Source organism: Cyprinus carpio, chromosome B23 (genome assembly GCF_018340385.1).
Source record: "Cyprinus carpio isolate SPL01 chromosome B23, ASM1834038v1, whole genome shotgun sequence".
Lineage (NCBI taxonomy): Eukaryota > Metazoa > Chordata > Actinopteri > Cypriniformes > Cyprinidae > Cyprinus > Cyprinus carpio.
The window spans coordinates 22,456,352-22,473,991 of record NC_056619.1 but is presented as its reverse complement, the minus strand read 5'-3'; the positions used below and the strand labels follow the sequence as shown (position 1 = coordinate 22,473,991).

At 32.8% G+C, this 17,640-nt stretch overlaps 2 protein-coding genes, 1 long non-coding RNA gene and 1 other non-coding gene across 4 annotated transcripts; 1 reads left to right on the top strand and 3 right to left on the bottom strand.

Annotated features, from left to right (window-relative positions):
- Nucleotides 1-45: 45 nt before the first annotated feature.
- On the bottom strand, nucleotides 46-2,704 carry LOC122141976. The gene is made up of 3 exons (XR_006158253.1): nucleotides 2,173-2,704; nucleotides 1,414-1,473; nucleotides 46-81 (listed from the first exon to the last, which is right to left on the bottom strand). It is a non-coding gene; the product is annotated as an uncharacterized LOC122141976 (long non-coding RNA).
- Nucleotides 2,705-3,491: 787 nt separating this feature from the next.
- Nucleotides 3,492-8,501, bottom strand: LOC122141975 (translation initiation factor IF-2-like). Its single transcript, XM_042751012.1, has 5 exons — nucleotides 8,213-8,501; nucleotides 7,847-7,904; nucleotides 6,829-6,904; nucleotides 5,852-6,180; nucleotides 3,492-4,734 (listed from the first exon to the last, which is right to left on the bottom strand). Exons 2-5 carry the CDS (start codon nucleotides 7,883-7,885, stop codon nucleotides 3,664-3,666), a joined length of 1,515 nt encoding a protein of 504 aa, XP_042606946.1. The 5' UTR covers nucleotides 7,886-7,904; nucleotides 8,213-8,501; the 3' UTR covers nucleotides 3,492-3,663.
- Nucleotides 8,502-13,350: 4,849 nt separating this feature from the next.
- Nucleotides 13,351-14,857, top strand: LOC109068665 (prefoldin subunit 4-like). The gene is made up of 3 exons (XM_042751014.1): nucleotides 13,351-13,420; nucleotides 13,496-13,636; nucleotides 14,519-14,857. The coding sequence occupies exons 1-3, from the start codon at nucleotides 13,385-13,387 to the stop codon at nucleotides 14,648-14,650; spliced, it is 309 nt and encodes a 102-aa protein (XP_042606948.1). The 5' UTR covers nucleotides 13,351-13,384; the 3' UTR covers nucleotides 14,651-14,857.
- An 891-nt stretch (nucleotides 14,858-15,748) lies between these two features.
- trnat-ugu lies at nucleotides 15,749-15,821 on the bottom strand. The gene has a single exon. It is a non-coding gene; the product is annotated as a tRNA-Thr (tRNA).
- Nucleotides 15,822-17,640: the final 1,819 nt, after the last annotated feature.

The window sequence follows — 17,640 nt, the reverse complement described above, 5'->3', positions numbered from 1 at the left end:
CTTCACCGCCGGCTCTGCTTTGCTTTCCATCTTAGGTGGTGCTGGGGGAGGAGGAGGAGGTGCCTTGGGTGCTTCCTGTACCTTAGAAAAGAGTGCAGTTTGTTTTATTTTAAGCATAAAACAGCAGGTAGGTATACATTTTTATTTATTCTTTTATAATGCTTGTCAACAAAGCACTTCTTAAAAACAATTCTTTTTTACAGCAGCTTTCCCGTGGCGTTATTGTATCGCTTATGGTGTTTGCAAAAATATAATTATAAAAATGATGCAAAAAGGTGGAAATATTATAAAAGCAATAAAATATGTGATGTTAATGCAATGGCTCACATTTGTTGATGGTGCTGATGGGGTCTCTTTCTGTGGCTGAAGAATAAACACGAGGACAATACATATTTATTTAAAATTATATTAAATATTATTTAATCATTATATCTTACTATAATATAGTAAAAAAAATAAAAAGAATCTAAGCTTGTTGGTATTTATTTAAGACATAGTAAAGAATCTAAGCTTGAATTATTTATTTATTTATTTATGCATAAATTATTTAAGTGTGTTTAGATATAATTTGTTAAATGCGTTAATTGAATATTGATTGATGTTTGATTAAGTATATAATGTTTAGTTATTTAAGTAAAACGATCAATGAATAAAAACCTTTTATTTCTACATTTTTATTTTTACATTTTTTTTTTTTTTATTTAGTAATTAATAATTAATTTATAAATTAGTAGTAAGTTGAATTTTTTATTTATTTATTTTTTTTTTTATTTATTTTATATTTTATATTTATATATATTTTGTTGTTTAGAGAAATTAAAAATAATAAATACATAAATTGATTGTTAATTTATATGCATTTATTCATAAATTTGTATACAAAACATGCTTAAATACCTTGATAAGTTATAAGTTATACATTTTATTTATTTTATATTTATTCATAAATGATAAATAAAGCTTACTTAAATATGAACATAAATAAATTATTTATTTTACATTTATTTATTTATACATTTATTAATAAAGCATTCTTTAATGAATGGATGAATGAATGAATGAATGAATGAATGGATGAATGAATGAATGAATGAATGGAAGGGAGTCATATAAAAATGATTAGAATTTAGGGAGTCATTTAAAAAAATATTCAGCCCTATAAAAATTTTTAAAATCAATTTGCAGAAATAAAAACCTTATATTATAATATATTATATTATAATATTGAATAATATTAATACAATAATTTCAGTTCTTAAAAAATATAATATAATATAATATAATATAATATAATATAATATAATATAATATAATATAATATAATATAATATAATATAATATAATATAATATAATATAATATAATATCTCATGAATATGAATGAGTAATGCTGTGACAGTCAATGTTTTATTACCTGCTCTTTTGAAGCATCTGGAGTGGCTTTGGCTTCTTTGCTTGTTTTGGTCGGAGTGACCTTCGCATGCAGAAAAGAGAACGGAGACACAGAAACATTAGAGTGACTGTGAAACACCATCAGAGTGGCGTGTTTAAGCATATACTGCTCCTTCAGGTACTCCATGCCTCCAAACCGGGCCTACTCATCAAAGATTGAGATATCAAAAATATAGTGGCTGTCTGTCAAACCCCAACACAGTTCAGCCGAGCTGGCTTTGTCACAGGCACACAAAGAGCTCGCTGGCAGGGGCCGATCCAAACATGTTTCTGCTATTGAGTCAGTCATTGTCCTCTGGAGATGGCGTAGGCCTTCCCGTGCTTTATCACAACTCTGAACGCACAGGCCTCCCTTGTGAGCTCACATTATGCAGCAAACAAAAGCCTGCCACAGTCTGACATGTCCAAAGGATTGATTTAGCAGATTAAAGATGCAGTGTAACAAACACCACAATGATGGAGTAAAAATGCATCATTGTAGTCTGGCGCAACAAGTCTAGTTTGTTCAGTTATAGACAAATGCACACTTTTTATGCCCATATATCATATTCCATGAACACTGCATGGTTAAGTTTCTAAATAATATTGAAGTTGATCAGTGTAGCTTAGTTTAAAACACCAATGAGCTCAGTCATTTCAGTGCAATTCACAGTCATTTGAAAGGGAATTAGAACTGCATTCAAAAGTATTAAAATAAATAAAGCAATTAAAATGTACTTACAAATGTTTTGAAAAAGTTCATAACTGTCTTTTCTGTTGCTTTGACCTCCTCTGACGGGTTGTTTTCTTCTGCGGCTTCCACAGGACTGGGTTCGAGAGCTGCTGCCTCCGGCTCCGGCTCTGGCTCAGGCTCTGCGCTGCTCTTTATGTCCACTGGATCCTATAGACAAATCCAGAGAATTAGCCCTTGGGAATGTGCTACAACCCCTTACAGCTGATGTGCAATAGATGCATTGAAATAGGGGCACAATTCCATCCATGCCTCTGCCTACTCCAGCCAGCGGCAACAATCATCCTTTTATTAACGCCTGTTTTCCCCCCTCACTCATTGATATTCAGCAATGTGCTGGACTTAACGTCTGCGTGTGCTTTATCTGAGGGTAAAATCTGTCATATTTACATTATACAGTATGTGATTTTCTTGTTATATTTTAGTGGAAATCAGTTATGTCGAACATATGACAGATGTTACTCCACAACAGCTGGATGATGATGACTGGTGTACAGTTAAAGAAGCTGTTCATCAGTCGTTAGATATTATTTGCCTTTCAAAATACTCAAAAAAGTACACAAAATACACAAGAAAAAGACAAAACAAACATGTCTGAGACAGTTAAACTACCAGTGAAATGTGTGGAATAACACACACACACACACACACACACATATATATATATTTTTTTGAAAGAAGTCTCTTTTGATTAAAAACAGTAATATATATATATATATTATATATATATATATATATATATTATATATATATATATACATAACTATATATATATTTTTTTTTTTTTTTTGAAAGAATTAAAAACAGTAATTATGTTATTTATTTGTATTATATTTAATACAAATTATTATATATATGATGATTTAATAAAAATTATTATATATATTATAGATATTTGATATATTATTACATAATATATATTATATATACCATACAAAAGTTTGGGGTAATAACATTTTACATAATATGAATGATAATTAATACAAATTTAGAAAGGCCACAGAATATTGATCAAAGTTGACAGTAAAGACATTTATAATGTTACAAGGATATTTTTTTTATTTCAAATAAATGCTGTTCATTGAACTTTATAATCATCAAAAAATCTTATACTGTTTTTTCATTTCCATACAAATGTTAGGCAGCAAAAATCATTTTCAACATTGATAATAATCCATAATTAATAATTGAGCACCAATAATAATTGACAATAATTAAGCAGAAAAATAAGCATATTAGAATGAAAAAATGAAAATATTCAAACACAAAACAGTTATTTTAAATTGTAATACTGTATCACAATATTACGGTTTTCACTGTATTTTTGGTTAAAAATTAGAGATTTCTTTCAAAAACATAAATACATCTTAATTATTTCAAACTTTTGACTGGTATTGTACAGTAAATAGAGACAAAACACGTATGGGTTTTGATTGTAGTACGTTTCGATGTCATCTTCAGGAACAAATCTGATCGTTGATGTTAATTTTTTGTTAATTGATGACAAGCATCTTGAGGAAAGGAGTTACTAGTAGATTTGCATCGTGATTGAATCGCTTGCGGTGAGTGCGTCCATGCTGTGGCTTTCTCGTCGCGATCGTCAGTATTTGAATTGACCTTATTCAGACATGTGAGCTCATCCGGGCAAAGCTCAATCGTGATGTGAACAGTGCTTTCTTCAGCACACACATCAACACTGAACGCCTTGTATAAAGCATCTTCTAAAACCTTAGTGCACACGGACCTCAGCTGGGAAAGCAATTGAGAAGAATCTGCTAAATTAAATTTACTTCTAGTGAGCGCAGGTTCTTCTAAACGCCTGGAGATGTTCACTGGTTCCTCAATAATCTCCCAGCTTTCCTCATCTACAGCCACCGATCCATTAGCGGCTTTATCTTTGGCAATCAGCGCTGGTTTCACCGAGGTTCTTAATGGTTTCTCTGCAACGAGCAATGTCTCCTTGAACCTGTTCCTTTGAAGTTCTTCTGCATCAAGGCTTTCTTGTTCCTGAGTGACCTGCAAGATTTCCTCAACAATATCTGCAATTTCTTCAGCAACCAGCAATGGCTCTTCAGCTCCAACGACTGGGTCCTCAACATGAGACAAGACCTCAAAGGTATCCACACCTGCATCAGCTACTTTCGTCAGGTTTTTGGAAATAGGTGCAAGCTCTTCATTCATTTGTTTGGTTCCATTTGGTTCGTTCTCACATGCTTGTTTCTTTTCATCCGATATTATGCTTTCAACAAGTTGTATATGTTCTTTGTCTTCTTTCGAGGTCTTGTCATCCTCAGTCTTACGTTCTTCACCTTCAGACTTCAGATATCTTATATGTTTCTCACTGGCTTTTCTTTTAACTGGCTCTTCTACAACAGCTACTGGTTCTTGTGTAGCATGCAAATCTGGGAGGATCTCATCTGTTTTCGAGGAGTTCTTTGTCAGAGAACGTGAACTTATGGGTTGCGCGGGAATGGCGTCAACCAATTGCAGTTTGATCTTCTCTGCGACTTGCTCAAGAATCTCCTTTTGGTCTGCATTAATGAAGACTTTATCCTTTTGGAATGAGAAATTGGTCAGAGTCAGAGTGGAATACATTTTTGCGATTTACTTGGATTTGTTGTTACCTGGTAGATGCTCGGGAGAAAACTTCTTGGTTTATGATGAATGTGCTTCAAGCTTTTTTATATTATACATTTTCCAGTGTCAAATAATGTTTCTGTCCACACTTATAATCAAAAATGCTGTGCAATGTGACAAATCATAGCTAATTACTAATATTTGATGTTTAAAATACAGCCAAGTTTCACTGTAGACAAGGCTACCAGAGAAATCTAGAGACTGGGCAAAGAGTTCAATAAAAAAGAAAAAAAAAAAAACCTGATGAAACTTTATTCAGTCTCAGGCCATCCAAGATTTAGATGAGTTTGTTCCTTCATCAGAACATGTTTGGAGAAATGTAATGTTGCATCACTTGCTCACCAATGGATCCTCTGCAGTGAATGGGTGCCGTCAGAATGAGAGTCCAAACAGCTGATAAAAACATCACAATAATCCACAAGTAATCCACACCACTCCAGACCATCAGTTAATGTCTCGTGAAGCCAAAAGCTGCATATTTTAGTGAGAAACAAATCCATTATTAAGGCTTTTTAACTTCAAACCACTTCTTCTGGCCAAAGTATGAGTTCATAATCCATAATAACGCTTTCTCCAGTGAAGAAGTTAATCCGGTGTTGTCCATTCACATCAAAATCCACCAACATATTTCGACTTTTTGGACTGTTTTGGCTTGTAAACTATGCTCAATCTGTGCATATTTCTCTCCTGATTCAGAAAAGAAAACTTTTTCACTTTAGAAATCATTATTATGGATAGAGAAGCAGAAGTTTAATTTAAATTTCATTTATTTTTTGTTTTTTTTAAGTTTTTTTGGGTTTTGTTTGTTTTGTTTATTAAGCTTTTCACTTCATAAGACCTTAACTGATGGACTGGAGTGGTGTGGACTATTGTGATGTTAACTGATGGACTGGTGTGGATTATTTTTGCGGCACCCATTCACTGCAGAGGATCCATTGGTGATGCAATGCTAAATTTCTCATGTTCTGATGACGAAACAAACTTATCTACATCTGAGGGAGAGTACATTTTAATTTTTGCAACTTCTACTTACAATCTGCATGTCAATTTTCAGATCCAGCGCTTTGGGGGGTGCATCAACTGAATCGTTGTTTTCTGCTGCAGGTTTCACAGGTTCGCTCTTCTTTTTGAACATTTTACCAAGGAAGTTGGACACCTCATCTCCACTGGGCTTTGGGGCTTTTTTGGGTGGCTCTGCATCTGTTGTGACTGTCGGTTTTTGCTCAGGGGTCGTTTCCACATGCGCGGTTCCGTTGGCTTTACTGCTGTCTACCTCCTCTTTTTCTGGTTGTTTTGGTTTATTTGTGACAGGCACTGGCAGGGTTTCACTCTTTTGCTCCACTGCTTCTTTTTTGCTTGTCTCTAGACCAAAAACATAAAATGAAACAATGTATGCAGTGTACAGGGACAAATAATATCTATTGCCTTCAGTTATCAATTTGATAATCATTTTGACCAGTCATAAATTATAATACACACCCACTTCTTATACACACTTGACATTTCAAAGATCATTTGAGGTTACAGCCAAAATAATACAAGAGCACAACTATATTCAACAAGACAAATGCGTTTGAATAAAGTGTGTTTCTGGCCTATTTCTATGTGCATTGTACAGCTTTCATTCTCTCATAAAATGTGCATGAACAATGCATGCATCTGCATTCTATACATATCACTAACATTTTGCATTTTAGGAGCATGGAAAATATACTGCATTTGACTTCTATAAAGGCTTTGTGAAAGTGTTAGCAACAACAAACTAGCAATGCACACAAAATGCAAATTAAACATTACTTTATCCACCATGCATCTGTCTACAACACCCAAAGTTTATACAGAGCTTTGAGTCATGTTCTTGATTGTGGGTTGACTTGCTGAGCTAATCTAAACAATGTAAATGCCTGCCAGTTTATCTTTAAGTAACTCCTGTAGATCCTTACATTGAAATTATGAGGGAAGATACATTTAGTCACATGAACAGAAATGTGCTGTATTTCAGATACATACCAGGTTCAGTTTTATCTGGAGCTGGTACTGCATGTCCATTTAACTCTCCATTTGGGGCTTTTTTCTCAGCATTTGCCTGGTGAATGATATTAGTTAGTTTCATGAATGTGTTTTTTATTTTATTTTTTATTTTTTTTTTACCTTTTTTTAGTTTAATTAAGATTTTATTATGGTGTATATTTTAGTTTTTATTTTTGTATTTCCCATTTTAATTTTAGTTAAAGTTTTGGTAATTCTGTTGTGTGTTTCTGCCATTTTTTTTTTAATCATGTCTGTATAGTTTTTCTTAAATATTATTTTAGTTTGGAATTTTATTTCAATAAAAAAATTAAATTAAATGTTGCTTTGGAAACTAGCTAACATTATATATATATATATATATATATATATATATATATATATATATATATATATATATATATATATATATATATATATATATATATATTATATGTTATATATATATATCTTATATATATTATAGTATATATTATAATATACTATATATATATATATATATATATATATATTAAGTGATTTTTATGGTTTTAGTTTAGTTAATTAAAATAACCCTGGTTTAAATATGCAGAGTTATCTCAGTAAACATAAAGCTATCACATGAGTTTAATGTGATAAAGTTTTAAATCACATAATTAAATTGGAAAATGAGAATTGATTTTATGATGCATAATGTATAATCATTTATAATCTGCCTTTTCTGAATGGAGAATACACACAAATATCTACCAAAACAAACACATAGCTGACATAAAATTTGTTGCTATACATTGAAAACTATCGTCTACAACTTATTTTCCACAAAATATTATAAAATATTACTAAATATTATATTTGTACATTTAACAACTGTATTAGTGATGTTGCTAAAATGCTGGGGGAAAAAAAATAAATGCTGGGAAATAAATGATTTTTTTTCTTGTATATTTCACTGAAAAACATAGATGTTATATAAAGCTATGTTAATATAAAATAATAATAATAATAATTTAAAAATTACCTTCTGAGGTTTTTTCTGAGTTGAATGCTCGTTTCCCATGGTCGCTTCAAGTCAGCAGCTAAATATCAGCATTGACATTGAAAATAGTTATTAAACATATATATGATGAAAATATGCACAAATAATTTTTCATAAGTCTGTCACAAGAGTTAAAATGAATCATATCACAAGTCCTAATAAGAAACACTACAGATTGCTGCAGGGTGGAGTGCCTCATGACCTGTTTTTGTAAAGACTGTAGGTTCAGTGCCATGCAAGCTTGATGATTAGAAACACTAAATACTATTTATGATTACTATATATCTAACACACAATTGCATATACTGATTTAATAAAAAATACTAAAAATAATGAAAAAACATTTACCTTTCCACTGTCTTGTGCCAATTAGAGTCAGTGTACAGTTTCCAAAGCTCGATTAAAGTAATCTCCAGCAGTCTGCTGTCTGTCAGCCCGCGGGTGTACACATATACCTGTCCTAAGAGAGGGTGGGGCTCAAAACTAATTACCTTAAGATACTTGTGAGACAAAACTGTGGCCTGTGAACCTATTAGCACTGATGAACTCATGATCATGTCCTATTGTTTCTCACTGATGAGCTATTCCACCTAAATAAAGCTGACATGATTATCACATACTGTACATCAAAGATAAGGCATCAGGCGCCTCGTCCACTGCTTCACTCAAAGCACTGAACCAGAGAGAGTCAGGCTGATCTGAGAACAGCTCTCACAGGACAGCCTGTTTTGTAGGTGTGGTTGAGCCCAAACAGGATGTGTGTAGAGGATATAAGTTTATTTGCGCAGTATGACTCCCATCCAGGGCTTGAGTACAGAGAACATGACATCAGGCTTACCAGCCTAAGCCTTTATTTATTCAATGATTGCTCGCCTGCAGAATACATGGGAAGGAACATAAAAAGCACTTAATTGTAGGAGTTATGTTGTTCTTTTGAAGTTTCTATCCATCAAAGAATCCTGCAAGAATGCAGTTTCAACAAAAATATGAAGCAGCACAATGGTTTTCAACAATGTTAATAATCAGAAATGTTTCTTGAGCAGCAAGTCAGCATATTAGAATGATTTCTGAAGGATCATGTGACACTGAAGACTGGAGGAATGATGCTGCAAATTCAGCGCTGCATCACAGGAATAAATTACATTTTAAAATATATTAAAATAAAGTAGAGGTCATTTATATTGTATTAATATTTCACAATTTTACTGTTAATCAAATAAATGCAGCCTTGGTGAGCATAAAAAAAAGGTTTTAGAAAGTACTGTAAGTTGCCTTAAATATTAATATCAGTGTCAGAAAGATGATCAAATTTTCCAGCATTAGTTGAGATATTTCAAAGAGCATCTTGTGCTTTAACTGAAGTAAGAAAAATCCAAAAAATAAAAATAAATAAAAAATTGGTTACATTAAAGCTTAATTTAGATTTGAAATCCTAGATTTTTACTCATATTTTGAATTATATTTTATTTTTTTATATTCATTTTCATTTTAGTCGAATCTTTAGTTATTTTATTTTGTGTTTTTGTCATTTTTAGTTGTTTTTTTTAAGTAAAAGTAAAAAAAAAAAGCTTTTATATTTTATTTGAATTTAGTTTTCTTTTTCTTTCCTTCTTTCTTTCTTTCTTTATTTATTTTGTGAAATGGTTTTAGTTTTAGTTTTTTTTTTTAACTAAAAAACCCTGCTCTGGACGATTTGATCTTTCCAGCCTGTTAAACTGATCAATTTAAGCTCATCATCAGACATGTTTGTTGATGTGTTTGGGAATCGTAATGAACCCTGGTTTTGATCAGCGGCTCCAGATTGTAAAATAAATCCTAAAGCAAAAGACCATCTCAATACAAAGCATTTGTACAACAGACTGCTGTACCCTACAGTGGCTCATGTTCAATAATATGGAAACTATATTTCGACTTATAAAGCAAATATTGACATATGAGATGCACTGCAATACATTTGATTAATTAATCAGTATAAAAAATAAAAAAATAAATCATCAGACCTAATTTTGACAATTATTCATCTCTCGTTATTAGACTGTTTGAAAAACATAGGAATAACAATATAGAAAAAGTACTTTGATACAAACCTTGACACGAAAAAATACTATCACTGAAAGAGAAAAAACAGACAACAAACATAAAGTTGATTGTTATCTTGTGATGTCATCACAGCATAACTGATGTTAAATACGTGTCATTGTGAACCCCTACTTATATTCCTGGCCTACCCTTTTTCTAGATTGTTTTAGCATAAATTATCAATCTAATTGACCTTTATGATATTTTCTCAACATAATACAGTTCTTTACGTGGCACATCATGCATAAATACAGTCTAAACACATCCCACGGGCCCAGTCGGGCCATTTCAGTCATTCCCCATTTCCATTAAATGCAGCTATTCAACTGACACATGGTTATTTGAGCTGAGGAATCCTCTCGCTTTGCCAAAACGTACTGTAAACTCTTTAATATCTTATTAAATGAATGTCAAACAGAGCTCTCTAATATATACAGCGTGCTGCGTTTTCCTATTCAACAGAAAGCATGACAAGGAACAAAGGAGCAGATCAGCAGAGGGTGAGATTTTGTCATGTAAGCGCCGTTCATGGATACAGAGTCACATTGTAAATGTACACACTGGGGGCGAACAGCAAATTCCTTCGTGGTCACTGTGAACTTGATCTGCCACCATGAAAGGAATTCTTGCAACATGCTAAAAACCTTGAAAAACCTCAAAGGAATTCCACTAAATCATCCAAACGAAGCATATTTTCATTAAGATATAAGACTGCACACTTTTCACATTTATCGAATTAATATTTGTCATCGATAAATCAAATATACACACATGTGAATTAATGACAGCTATTAAAAACAATCATATGTGAATAGTAATGTTGAGAAAAAGTGAGGAAATTGCATATCATCCCAATATTTGTCTTTGGGTGTAACGTTGTTTACAAAGAGGATGTTTAAGAAACTAGCACTAGCAACCACAGTGAGTTTGTTCAGTCAGGTTGTGTCCGCTGTCATTATGTTAACTAAATATTCAACAGCTCGTGTCCTGTGGCATGACTTACCAGAAGCACATTGGACACTCGATCACGTGGCTGTTCTGAAGCTGAAAGAGATGAAGATTCGGTCTTCGTTGTCTGTCGTGCATTTCTTAAAAACATAAAAGATGACATTCTGAGATGTCTTGAGGTTCAGTTTTTCTACTTAGCAATACAAAGATTGAATTGAAAAAGAAAATGCATCAGATAAAAGCACATAATCAATCACAAATGCATTTCAAAATGATTTAAAAATACAGTAGGAACACCCAAAATAAGTAGAGTAAAGATGGAGTTTATCCAGACATGTTAGTTGGCAAAGCTGAATGTAAGTATGTGGGTTTTTCTTCATATGGCCACACTGTGGGTTTTTAGAAAGTAAACAAGTAGGACAACAATAACATTTAGTTGTGAAACATGCATATTTTGAGATGCTTATTTGTTTTTTATTTCTGGTTCTTTGAAAAGGCTACATCAACAGGTATAAAGGTGGAAAATGGAAATCAATACCTGGAGGAAAAAAAAAAAAAAAAAAAAAAAAAAAAAAAAAAAAAAAAAACAGGCTACTGGTTCAACTTCAATCTATGTGAAAATAAATCTAATGTCCAGAAGATGTCAGTAGGTGATCTGAAAATCCTGCGCACACACACACACACACACACACACACACACACAAAACTGGATAATTTCAAGAAAACCGAAATGCAAAACTTAACCTACTCTAGTCAGTTATTAAAGTCACCCAATGGACTCTCGCATCATCTTAATCCTCAAAAGTTTTTTTTATATTTTGATTTATATTTTATATGTATGTGCATTAATAACACTATACTTTGTGTGTGTGTGTGTGTATAGTATATATATTATATAATATATATATATATATATACTATATATATATATACTGACTATATATATATATACAGCTAATCCAAGTTTTTCCAATGCAGCGTCTATGGAAGGGATGTAAATTTCACATCGTTCTCTCTTCTGACTGCAGTTTCAGTCTCTCTCATTTTTTTTCCTTTTTTTTTAAAGTCATGAAAACAATACCGTGGAGTTTTTATTTTGCTATTTCAGCAAATGGGAATGCTAAAAATATTGTGCTGTTGAAGTTAACCCAACTATAACGACTTCCGCTGCTGAGAAACCAAGAAATGCTAAAAAGGTCCATATATTCAATTCTGCCTTTGACAAAAAAGCACATTTTTGAAAAGGAGGCTCGCAACAAACTCATGAATGCCCACGTGCTCCATTCCGCCGCCGTTCACGCGCGTGCACGCAGTCCGCTTCAGTAAGATGGCAGCCACCATGAAGAAAGGAGTGGTATGTGTTCAAATAAACGGCTTTATGTCTAGATTCCCTTCGTATTTTTGCCCTTGTTCAGTAACGTGCTAGTGGCTCTGAATCAGCGGAAACAGTGAAGGATTGAAAGAGCAGAGTGGCCGGAGAGTTTTTGTCTTGACTGGTTGTGAGAGCTGCTAAACGGCTAACGTCACATTATTGTGATGATCATCATGTCTTTCTGACATTTAACTTTTATTTACATTTAAGTTCATCTTAAATTCATCCTTCCGCTTATGTGCAAGTAAATATCTGCTAACATCACGGTGTGCTATTTCATAAAATTACAGCTGTATGCCTATTTTATATGTGAAGACTTTATTAGCAAAAAACCGATAACTCAATGTATAAAAAAATCATGTTTTTTTTTTTTTTTTTAATTATCATTTTTTTTATTGTGTTAGTTAACTGCATTTTTAGATTTCTTTTTAACCTAATCAAAATAACCCAATTGCAGTTTGATTGAGATTAATTGAAATGTTTTTAGATTTTTTTTTTTTGTTTTAGATTTATTGAAATTTCAGTTTGATTGAGATTAATTGAAATGTTGTTTATATTGGAACTGAACTATTCATTCACACACACCCACACACACCATATATATATATATATATATATATTAATATATTCTATATATATCTATTATATATATATATTATCTATTCAGCTTCAATTATTTATACCTAAAAAAAAAAAAACAAATAATTGTAAATCAACCCAACTGTGCAGCATTTTAAACATTCCAAACAACAACAGTCAGTGCATCAAAGAAAATTACATTATTATTTTTATATAATAAAATTTAAACATAATTCTGTGTTTTTTTGCTCTAAAAGTAATATTTTAAAAAAAACTGTTTGTCTACAGACACAATATACAACGCATTATTGCATAGAATTATTTATTGAGTTTATAGTTTCCTTTACTCAAAATCTACTATTTTTTAAACTTCTAATGTGCATTCTAATATAGAGAGCAGAAGAGTTGGAGATTTCTTTTTAACCTAATCAAAATAACCCAATTGCAGTTTGATTGAGATTAATTGAAATGTTGTTTATATTGGAATAAATGCATTGTTTTAATTTGAAAAGTTGAACAAGTTTGCCAGGAATACAAATCGGATGTCTGAACTTAAAGATGAAATCGAGGCCAAAAAGGTAAATAGATGGTTTGAAATGCACTCTAGTTTGTGTTTTGTTGAGGCGGGTGCTGATCAAACCCTCTTCATGCAGAAATCCTTCCAGAATCTGGAGGATGCCAGTGATGACCTCATGATGTGTGAGGACGATGCACTGCTGATCCCGTATCAGATCGGAGACGTGTTCATCAGTCACTCGCAAGAAGAGACGCAGGAAATGCTGGAGGCTGCGAAGGTGACAAACCAAACCCTGTGTGCATGTGTGTCTCCCACAGCGCTAGGGAGCCCCGCTGAGGCTTGCCTGAGCTGGAAAGGTTGAAGGTTCAAGTCTCACAAGAGTTGATTCGACTCTAATCATTGTGTTTTTGCACATGACTTAACCTCAGGTTACTGCAAGAGGACGTGTAAGATGTGTACTAGATTTTATTTACTGTAAAATGTATTTAGGAGCACATGTGCAAATACAACAAGTCCCTGCAGGTATTTAAAAAGTCTTAAATATCTTAAATTGTATAACATCATTTTTAGAGCGTCTTCAAATTTGGGCATGATTTTTAAATTTTAAAAGCACTGTATATTTCAGAGTTTGCAATCAATGAAAACTGCACATTATGTCAATGGATTGATTATTATCGGCTGTTGATGAAAGATGATAATGTCAATGGATTGATTATTATCGGCTGTTGGTGATAGTTGATAATGTTTTTTTTTTGTTGTTTTTGTTGTTGGTGGTTTTAAGATTGAATTCCCAGTGTATTTCAGGATTGTTTATAATGAAAAGTCCTTTATTAGGTTTTTTTTTTTCTGGTTAATACTGGTATTTTGGTAACTTTATCTAGCATTTTATTAAACATTAACTCTTGTAGTTTCTGTCTGGGCTGCCCTGTTATTTAACTCATAATATTCAATATACAGATTCAGCTAGTATTAGCACAAATCGAGTTACAATTGAATACAAGTAGCTAATGCAAAACCATCAAGCAAGAAAAAACTGCCACTAGATACATTTTTCACAGAGTTGTCAGATGTTAAAGGATATTTTTCTTGCTTGCCGAGTTTGTTTTGAAGCCTGGTTGTAGCGCTCAACATTTCCATACTTCTATTCTGTTCTCCACAGGAAGCTCTGCAGGATGAGATCAAAGCTCTGGAGGGTCGTGTGTCATCCATACAGGGGGTCCTTGGAGATCTGAAGGTTCAATTATATGCCAAGTTTGGAAACAACATCAATCTAGAAGCAGATGAGAGCTGAGACCTCAGACATGTGGACTTGACCTCACAGACTGTCAGTCTCCAACAGGAAACGGCATTTAAACTCTGACAACAAGTTCTAGCCCTGTTTACTCTGTTGATTTCACATGTCGTCATGTTTAGTGAATTGTTTGAGCTGTTGCATAAATAAAGCATCCAGAAAGAGAGAATGAGAGGGACTGATATACAAATAAAAAAGCTAAATATTTATTGTTTCCATCTGTTTCAATTTTCTAATTCATTTTTATTATTATTATTATTGGTGCAATTACGTAGGCTTAGCATAGTGGGTAAAGTTTTGAGCTGATAATGGAAAAGTTTCTACTTTCAGCTCATATCTAACCACTGTGCCCTTGAGCAAGACTTTTAGCCTCAGAGGGAATAGCGTATTAAGTGTACTTTGAGTTGCTTTGGATAAAAGTGTCAGCTAAAAGATTTGTTTAATGTTTATTTTAAACCTTAGACTATCATTCAAAAGTTTAAGGTCAGTTTGTGAAAGAAATTAATACTTTTATTCAGCAATGATGCATTAAATTGATCGAAAAAGTGACAGCAAAGACATTTATAATGTTACAAAATATTTCTATTTCAAATAAATGCTGTTCTTTTGAATTTTGTAAAGTGTTTCATGGTTTCCACCTAAACTTGAACCAGCACAAATGTTTTTGATATTGATAATAGAAATGATGTTCTTTTGTATTTTTAGAATGAATATTTTTTTTTTTTTTTTTTTTTTTTTTTTGACAAATCAGCACATCAGCGTCTGCTTTGCATCACAAGAATAAATTACATTTTGAAGTATATTCAAATATTAATTGTATTTTTTTCACAATGATTTTTTTATTTTTTGTTTTAATGTTTTTTTGATTATTTAATTTGTTTTTTTTTTGTAGTAATATTTAATAATTTTATTAATTTAATGTATTTTTGATAGAATTATTATTTGAAATTAGTTTATAGCTGAAATCTTCAGATACATTCAGTGCTGTTTACAGATAATAATCCAAAGGAGGAAGTACTTCAGTAGTGTTATGATAGATGTGCAAATAGCAGTGGTGTTTATTTGAATGTTTTAAGCTAAATGTTCACGTTTACACACAGGCCCCAGCGAGGATCGAACTCGCGACCCCTGGTTTACAAGACCAGTGCTCTAACCACTGAGCTATGGAGCCAGCTGATATGCATCCCAGAATCCCAAATTTGCAGAATGTTTACCCGCTTCACCCTCATGCTTGTAATCCACAAATCCAGATCCAGTTTTTTTTTGTTTATTCATTCAGAACTTTATTTGGAGAAATGTACATTACCATCACTTGCTCACCAATGATCCTCATGCCGTCTAAATCAGGAGAGAAACAGGCAAAGATCAAGCACCGTCAAGCAAGCGAAAACAGTCAAAACAAAAAGTAGGTGGATTTTGGACGACGGGATGGAAGTTTTCACTGGAGGAAGCGCTTTGATGGATAATGGAGTTGTGTGGATTATTGTGATGTTTTTATCAGCTGTTTGGACTCTCATTCTGACGGCACCCATTCACTACAGAGGATCCATTGGCGAGCAAGTGATGGAATGCTACATTTTTTCCAAATCTGTTCTGATGAAGAAACAAACCCATACATCCTGGATGGCCTGAGGGTTTCGTCAAATTATAATTTTTGGTTAATCTATTCCTTTAACAAACTCTTTTAAGTGTTCGAATGAGACATTAATACATGTATATAGTAGGAAATATGGGCTGTAACTCGGGATGCAAATGGTCAGAGGTGAATTCAGAAGGTTTCCAAAAAGCCTGGATTTTATCTCAAAATTAGTTGAATAACAATTTATTTATATGTTGTATTGATTTTCAGAAGGAAGCTTTGAAGAACGCATTGGCTGGACTCTGTATTTTATATTTTATTTTTTATTGTAAATGCTGAATTGTGCATTTTGAATTATGTGACCTTCATGCATTATTTGCACAAGATATCATCATATTTAATCACACACAGTTTATTCTACTGAGCAAGTAGTATAATTATTACTCTCTGTGATAGCATCATTACAGCGTAAACACAGTCACTACATGGTGTCAGAAGTGTGCTAATTGGCCTAGAAGAAGTGAGTGCTGAATTCCAGCTGTTGTGATTTCTTCATCTGCATAATCAAACGCTGGAGCTGCGGTGATTGTACTGGCCTAATTAAAGTGAGCGTGTGAGTGTGGCCTGCTGCAGCTAATAAAACAGCAGATAAATAAATGGAGTTAGAGGCTCTGGCGGCTGACCTCGGGAGAATCCAGATGTCAGTGAACAAGTTCCTCTGCCCTGTGGGCACAAAGAGAAGCTCCGCCCACTGAATCCTGCATCTGATTTCCCACACTCTTCTTCTCAATCTTCCTTGATTTCCTTCCTTCCTTCTTTTAATTTATTTTTCTGTTTACTTTCTTTTTTCATGTTCTTCCTTTTCTTGTTTCCTTTTTTCCTTAATTTTCTTTCTTTCTGTTTTTTTCCTTCCCTTTTTCATCATCCTTCATCCCTTCCTTCATTCTATTAATTTTTCCTTTCTACCTTCATTCTCTTCCTTTCTTGTTTCCTTACTTCCTTCATTCTGCTTTTATATCCTTCCTTTTCCATCCATCCATCCATCCATCCATCCATCCAATAATTTCCTTTCTTCCTTCATTTTCCTTCTTTCATTCATTCTTCCTTCATTCTATTAATTTCCTTTCCTTTCTGCCTACATTCTCTTCCTTTTATTTTTTTTTTTTTTTTTTCATTCTTTTTTTATTTTTTTTGTTTTCCTTTCTTCCTTTCCTTTGTCTACTTTTCCTCTCTCTCCTTTTTTTCTCTTCTTTCTTTCTTTCTTATTTTCTTCTCTTTCTGCTTTTATTTTTTCTTTATTTCCTTCCTTCATCCCCTTCCATCTTTATCTTTTTCATCCCCTTTCCTCCCATTCTTCCTTCTCCTATTAATTTTCTTCCTTTCTTTCTTATGGACCAGATATTTATATTTT